Below are 7,697 nucleotides of genomic sequence, written 5' to 3'. Positions count from 1 at the left end.
TCTCAGGTTTCTGGGGGCCGAGTCCCACCGCGCCACCGTCGGCCGCCTCCCGCCCGCGGCGGCCCTGCTCAGCTCCGCTCCGCTTCGCGCGGCGATGGCAGCCGTGGAGCGCCGCAGGGCAAACTCCGGTCAGGAGCTGCTCCCGAGCCGCGTCGCTCCCTGCACCCCACGGTGCCCCCTGAGCTGGGACCGCGCTCTGCGCCCGCGGAGGCTGCGCGATCCCCGGCCGTGCCGTGCTGCGCCGTGCCGTGCCGCCGCCGCGCGGGACTGCGCGGGTGCGCGCCCGGAGGAGCGCGCCCGCGTGTGTGCGTGCACCTCCAGCAGATAATTGGAGAGGGTTTCCAGAAGGTGGAAAATGTCACCTGATTCACACTGAACTTTTTAAATCTCCCCACCCCCGAGCAGACACACACACACATTAGGAGACCGCCCACCGCAGACAGCTAAGACCCCCGTATAGATTTAAAGAGAGACTGCATTCAGAGCCTGACGTTCATTCAATAGAGCGATCATAAGCAGGCTGGCTGGTGCTCGCTCCGTCTCCCTACTCCCCTTCACGCTGTTCCTGTGTCTCTCTCACTCCCTGCTACGTTGAGGATGTTAAATCAGAGGATCCACCCGGGCATGCTCGTACTCCTGATGTTTCTCTACCACTTTATGGAGGATCACACAGCGCAGGGTAAGACCACAGCGTTTATTCGGAAGTATGTTTTCTTATTAGTGTTGTTATTATTACTCTTATTTTCCGTCTTTCGTGCGCTGCTTACTTCGCTGAGGTGTTACACGCCTCTCTCCAAGGTCCAACCGGACAGAAGTTAGCAGCGGGCGCGGGACTGCTCGGGAAGGGGCGCAGAGGTGTCACGTAGGTTTCCTTCGGACCGGACCTTCCCTGCTCTGCATGGGCACGGAGGGCACAGGAGGATGTTTATTGGCACTCCTCGTGATTCTGCGGCGTGAATGAGGAGCAGCATCGCGGGGAACTTTTCCTGCGCTCATGTCCCGAACGAGTGCTCAAAGTTTGTCGGTAATTTAGCTCAGATTTTTGTCTCGCCTTCTGACAGAAGGGGAGGTGATGTGGAGCCCTGGGCGCACAGCTGACACTTTCAGAAAACGTGGTGGTCACTTTCCGGGCATTGCCTCAATATTGGGATTTCCTTCCCTCCCCCCACCCCCTTTGTGTGTGTGTAAGTGTGAATAAGTGTTGTAAATTCTCCTGCTATGAGGAGTGTGCCTAAATAAGCTTGCTTACTTTTATTATCCTTTCCCATGCGAACAAAACAATCCTGAACCTAATAGTGACAACTCTTAAGAGCCCTCTTTCGACACTAGGAAATACTGATTTTCAGTTTGGGGTGTTTTTGCTTTTTCCACCTCATATTGATGTATCCCAACCTTCTTGTCTTACTGCTGCTGGGTTTTCATTTTTTTCCCATTTCTTCACCCTCTCCCGACCTAGAGCAGAAGTTAATGTAGGCAACTGTAAGACGCAAAACTTTTTTTTTTTTTTTTTCTTTAAGGGCGTTGTTTGTTCCATGTTTTGTAGCCGGGGGAAGGGGGGGGGAGGCTTGGGGGGTGTTCCCCGCGCCCAGCGGCGCCCCGGCGGGCCGGGCCCGGCCCTGGTGCGGTGCGCTCCGTGGGAGGAAGAAGCAAGATAGAGCCCTCGCTGGATGGGCACCAGAATCAATTGGTATCGAGTCGCTGGAGGAGTCATATTGGTTATTCACAAGAGACTTATCCCAACCCAAACTCTCCAGCTAAAATGGGGGGGGTCGGGGGGGGGGGGTGCTTGGACTCATGTTCTTGGCTTGACTCCACGAATAACAGGGATACCAGTGGGGAAAAAAAAAAAAAAAAACCAAAAAAAAAAAACCACTTTATCCGGTTTGAGGACAGTGTGCTTTCCTCTGAAACGCTCGCGGGAGAAACAGCACCTCCAACTTTTCCAGCGTGATCGATTCTGAAAAACTCCGCAGGGAGCTCTCCCTCGGGGTGCCCTCCCGTTTCGTGTACTTTGCTCACTTTATTTTTCTTTTTTCTGGTCTTTGTTGTCGGAGGTCTGCTGAGTTATTTTAGCCAAGGGAAGACGTTTGTTAATAGAAGCAGCGAAATGTGGAGATTTCGAAAGAGTTCGCTCACAGCGAATGTTCCCAGTCGGTGCGGATTGCAAAATGTGCTGGGGCTGGGGTGCGTGCGGCACTAACAATGCTGCCGGGCGGCCGCGTCGGAGAGGGCAGGGGGAGGAGGGAGGAACTACAAGCGCGACTTTCTTTTTATTCCCTTTTAAATGCACGTCCTTTTCAAGCCTCTGTCACGTGCCGGCAGTGCTCCTTCTGCTCTACATATGGAGTAAATACCTCGGAAAACTGCCTCGTGCTGTTCTGATCCGGTCTTTTTTCTTTCTGATGTATATATTATTATTGTTATCTCACCCAAGCGGGCCGGGCCAGCTGCGGGTTGTGGAACGGGACAAATAAAGCCAGCAGTCCAGTAAAAGTCAGTGCGAGGCGCGCGCGGTGCCCGTGCGGCTGCTGGTCCCGGCACTGACCCGGCCCGGTGCGCCCCTGTCCCCCGCAGCTGGGAACTGCTGGCTCCGGCAGGCGCGGAACGGCCGCTGCCAGGTCCTCTACAAGACCGACCTCAGCAAAGAGGAGTGCTGCAAGAGCGGCCGCCTGACGACCTCGTGGACGGAGGAGGACGTCAACGACAACACGCTCTTTAAGTGGATGATTTTTAATGGGGGAGCCCCTAACTGCATCCCGTGCAAAGGTGAGAGGGCCGGGAACCGCGCGAGTTCGGGGTGGGAGATGAGGGCCTGCAGACGACAACGCTGTCCTCGTGCTGCCTGCCCCCCGAGGCTTGAGGGCTATCCCAAAGCAGCGCCAGGGATAGGGGGACTGCTTCTTCACATCCGTGCAGGTCAGTGGGAGATGGGGAGGGGGATCTTTGTGCATGGCCCTCCTGGCTCCAGGATTTCTGTCCAGGTCAGTTTCCTGCATGGTAGCAGTGTGGGGAGGGGAGAGCGGGGGAGGGGGAGGATGCTGTCTTTTTATGCCTGGGGGTCACGGTGTCTTCTTTTCTTTGGGCAATTTTGACACCAAGTCTCTTCTGCACACTTGGTACTACAGTGGTGCCTCTTTTCTTCCATCAGAAACATGTGAGAACGTGGACTGTGGACCTGGGAAGAAATGTAAAATGAACAAGAAGAACAAACCTCGGTGTGTTTGTGCTCCGGATTGCTCTAATATCACTTGGAAGGGCCCTGTGTGTGGCTTAGATGGGAAAACCTACAGGAACGAGTGTGCCCTTCTCAAAGCCAGATGTAAAGAACAGCCTGAACTTGAAGTCCAATATCAGGGCAAGTGCAAAAGTAGGTTTGCAAATCTCATCCAATCTCCATCAAATTGCATAGGGTGTGTGTCTGAGTGTAGGGAGGAGGAGCTGACATACTCCTCCAGAGTAACCAGAGTGATGTTCCAACCATGCTCACAGACCAGGACATGGGTGGATTGATAGAGTTATCCACAGGTTAGCAGAACTTGTGTCCCTCATGCTACCCTGAGATGGAAAGGTCTCCAGCGGCCCTTAAACGAGGACCATTGCTGAAGGCTTTTGTCTGATTGTTCGTGTCATTCTGTCACCCATTCACTCCTCCCTGGAGTGCCCACATCTTCTATTAATCATTTTTTGTTTCCATCTTTATTTCAGAGACCTGTAGGGATGTTTTATGCCCAGGCAGCTCCACGTGTGTGGTGGATCAAACTAATAACGCCTACTGTGTGACATGCAATCGAATTTGCCCTGAGCCTACCTCCCCTGAGCAGTATCTCTGTGGAAATGATGGCATAACTTATGCCAGTGCCTGCCACTTGAGAAAAGCGACCTGCCTGCTGGGCAGATCCATTGGATTAGCCTACGAGGGAAAATGCATCAGTAGGTATCTCGGTTGGAGGGATAAATGTAGGGGGAGCTTGCAGACTCATCTGTTTTATCACCTTGCGTGGAAGTGGATGGATGGATGGGTGGATGGATGGATGGATTGTTGGAAGGGGAAGGGTGGCAGGAAAGGGGGGAGGAACAGAGTAAGTTTGTGCTTTGGAGCAGGTGAGACTCCTAGTAGCCTTGGTTTGTTTTCCCCTCCAGGAGAAAGTAGAGCCAGAGTGAGCTTTGCTCTGGGGAAAAAAGAAAAAAAGAAAAAGAAAAAGAAAAGAAAAAAAACTGCTAAAGGGAGTAGAGAGTTTGATCCTGCTTCTCTTGCTGTCAGCGTGGGTGCTGACATTAGCGTCTAAGAGAGAAGTACCCACCATTAGGTAGATGATGACATGGTTACGGCATAACAAGGTCATGATGTTCAGTGGATCTGGATTCCTGGAAATAATTGTCTTCAAGTGATCTTAACAAAGCTTGTATTAACGTAATTGGAAACATCTGATTACTTCTTCCTCTTCAAAAATATTACAGAGTTTGGGGACAGTTAATGGGTGAATATAGGAAAATAACCTCTGTGCATCCTGACATTTTGCACTGTGATTTTGAGAAAGAAGAGATAGTGAAGTATGTTGAAAGGAAGCAACATTAGAGCAACCTCTGCCCCTCCAAATTGCTGGTGAGATGCTGGGGAATCTCATGCTGCTTTTGGTTGGCACAGCCTGAGGTGAATTCCCTTTCCAGTACTGTAGACAGCAGCTTTATGTGGGTTAGTTTAAAAATAATTGATCTGGAAATGCTGAATGCGTTGACAAATTCTCCACTTATCACTAATTTGGTGAGCTGAATTTCCGCTGACAGCAAATGGAGCAGGAGGGCCCTGTGCAATAGGCAAACGTAATTGCATACTGCTGAGGCCAAGCTCCACTGGCACAGTTGTCCTTCAACCCCAATGTACAGATGGGCAGTGGTGTCCAAGGGTCTGCTTGATTAAGGTGGGCAAGAATCATTGCAGCTACTGCATTTTAGCTTTGTCTATTCATAGTTCATTGGGGGAAAAGGATTTGGGGGCTGGTAGGGATTGCTTTTCTTTGTTTCCTTTGTCTGTTCGCTTACCTCTAGTATTCCTTGTGTATTTTTAGAAGCGAAGTCCTGTGAAGATATTCAGTGCAGTGCTGGGAAGAAATGCTTGTGGGATTTTAAGGTTGGCAGAGGTCGATGTGCCCTCTGTGATGAGCTCTGCCCTGAAAGCAAGTCAGACGAGGCAGTCTGTGCCAGTGATAACACGACTTATCCGAGCGAGTGTGCCATGAAAGAAGCAGCCTGCTCCATGGGCATGCTTCTAGAAGTAAAGCACTCTGGATCTTGCAACTGTAAGTGAGATTTTTATCTCTGCAGACACCTAAGGCTTCTGAAGGCAATCCCTATTTAATAAAGACTTACATCGTTAAACCTAAGAAAGCTCGATTTAGAGATTCAAGATATGGCACATGTGCCATGTGAGTATGGGTGTATCATGCGTGCACTTTGGTTACTGATAAAAAACAGTAGATCTCCAACAACCAGTGTGCATTCAAGTTGGGGTGTTGGGTCTTTACTGAGGACAAGTCATTTTATCAGAAAGGGGTTGCCCTAGGAGCATAATTCTAGAGACTTTTTCCTAATTTGTCTGCTCTCATGTGCTTTGCTGATTGCTTTATTAACACTTGGTAAACTCTTAACTGCCCAAAAGAATGAGCCTGATAGCACATGGGCACCTGGTTTAGCACAGTTGCATCTACTAACTCTGAATGAAGGACAAAAAGTAGTTAAACCTAGAACACAAGAGCGCTTTTTATTTGATTACAGGAATCTGCCAATAAAACCTGAGCCATTGATTCTTCAGAACTTTCTGCAGTTATGACTTCATAGATTATGTATAAAAACCCTTATTGCATAACAGCAGATGCCAAAGAGCATCTCACTACAAGTCGCATAAAATGCAACGCTGTATTATGGCTGTTCAGAGGGCTTTGAAAACATGCACTGAGCTGCTTCTGCGCTGTTGTTGTCCTTATTTAAACAACAGCTCCCCTGTATTCCCCCATCTAGCCATTAATGAAGACCCAGAGGAAGAAGAGGAAGATGAAGACCAGGACTACAGCTTTCCTATATCTTCCATTCTAGAGTGGTAAAACTTCCATCACTATTGGGACAGCCATTGGGCACGAAATCAATGTCCATACTGTAAATAAGTGTATGCTTATTTATTTTGGGGAGAAAAAAAAAAAAGTATACATATAGTTGAGTCTCGTAGACATTTATTTATACTGTGTCATGTTTTATAATTTATACATAAAATGTCTGGTTGACTGTACACCTTGTTTTTTGAAGAAGTTTATTCGTTACGGGAAGAGCAGTGTTATTTATTGTGAGGTCTCTTGCTTGTAAAGTAAAGCTTTTCTTTTTTCTTGTGAACTATGAAAGTCCATTCCTTAAAACTTACCTAAAAAGATGGTTTCATCTTTTTGTTTTATTGGGGTTATCTTTTTTCCACTTTAAAAAACTTTGCATGTTGGTTTCTGTTATGTTTATTTATTGGATTTTCTTCTTGCCGGTTCTGTACATAAAAGATCCCTCGGGTTTTTGTTTACAAGGAATCTTGACTGACCAAAAGGCATTGTAACTGACTTAAATATACTTCCAGGGTGCAGTGAGGCGATCTTTAAGGAAACTTCTCCCACTTCACTTTTCTCTGCTTCTGATCACATCATGTCCTGATGCGATCTCAATGTGTTTAGCATATATACTGTACTATAAGAATTCCAGACCCAAAGAAATCGGATTATGAAGGTTGTTAATAGCTACAGAGCTCACTGTAATAAGAATAAGGGTTTTATTTTATTTTTATTCTTCTCTTTTGTAACACGCGTGTTTATCAGGTGTTTCCTTTAAGATGGTCTTGCAGTACAACCTTCAAAGTTTTGTTTTGCCAATCAGCATGTCACTAAAAGTTATATCAAAGCTTTATCAGTTCAAGTTTCTTGCTTTTCATAATAGTTTTTTTTTTTTTCTGATGCAATTTTATATTTTCAAACATGGCGAGTTAAATATAAATTCATTTAAATATATAGTTTTGTACTTTTCTACCATGTAAATGTGCAATGTATATAAAAGTTATAATGTGTATTTGTAAATAAATGATGAGTGAAAAAATAAAAAAAATGGAATTTTCCCTAGACGCAGTCTTCAGCTTTATCTTCTAAAAGGTTCTGGTGCAAAGAAGATCTACTAGTAGTAGGGGAATGGAAGCTGGTGCCTAATGTAGCACTAAAATGCATTGACTAAGGCAATCTAAGTAAGCTTTCTAGTTACTTAGATTCATGAAACCCCATTTTTCATACAGAAGCAACATCTCATGTCTGTTGATACTACTTCGTTTTTAATCTGTAAGTACTCTGATGGATAGGAAGACGTTCAGCATTTTTGTTTCCCTCCCCATTGAGAATAAAGTATCTGTTGCTTCTTGGACATCTTTAATTTGTGCATTTCTAAGAGATTTTGAACAGACACTTGAAATTTTGCTAAGATTCAGATCCATTTTAGGGGGTTTCAAGTTGCAGAATCATTTTAGATAACTGATAGGAAGGGCAAATGATGGCCTAGTTGCCCAAATTCAAGATGTGTAACAATTCCCACAGTAGACAAAAAAAAAAAAAAAAAAAAGGTATATCAAAGAGTACATATAACTTAGAAATTCATCACTCTTGAGAGGAAGGTCAATTCAGAAATTC

At 46.5% G+C, this 7,697-nt stretch overlaps 1 protein-coding gene across 2 annotated transcripts; it reads left to right on the top strand.

Annotated features, from left to right (window-relative positions):
* The first annotated feature begins 352 nt into the window (after positions 1–352).
* FST (follistatin) lies at positions 353–7,144 on the top strand. Of its 2 annotated transcripts, none has more exons than XM_052670232.1 (6): positions 353–679; positions 2,575–2,766; positions 3,149–3,367; positions 3,706–3,930; positions 5,067–5,297; positions 5,773–6,009. In XM_052670232.1, coding segments are annotated over exons 1-6 (951 nt in total). In that variant the 5' UTR covers positions 353–597; the 3' UTR covers positions 5,775–6,009. The 2 variants fall into 2 exon arrangements, with proteins under 2 accessions (XP_052526192.1, XP_052526191.1); XM_052670231.1 differs by lacking the exon at positions 5,773–6,009 and adding an exon at positions 6,016–7,144 and having other exon boundaries at positions 357–679.
* Positions 7,145–7,697: the final 553 nt, after the last annotated feature.

The sequence above is a fragment of the Tympanuchus pallidicinctus genome, unplaced genomic scaffold, assembly GCF_026119805.1.
Source record: "Tympanuchus pallidicinctus isolate F22 unplaced genomic scaffold, pur_lepc_1.0 scaffold9, whole genome shotgun sequence".
Classification (NCBI taxonomy): Eukaryota; Metazoa; Chordata; class Aves; order Galliformes; family Phasianidae; genus Tympanuchus; species Tympanuchus pallidicinctus.
This window is presented reverse-complemented; position numbering and strand designations above follow the sequence as displayed.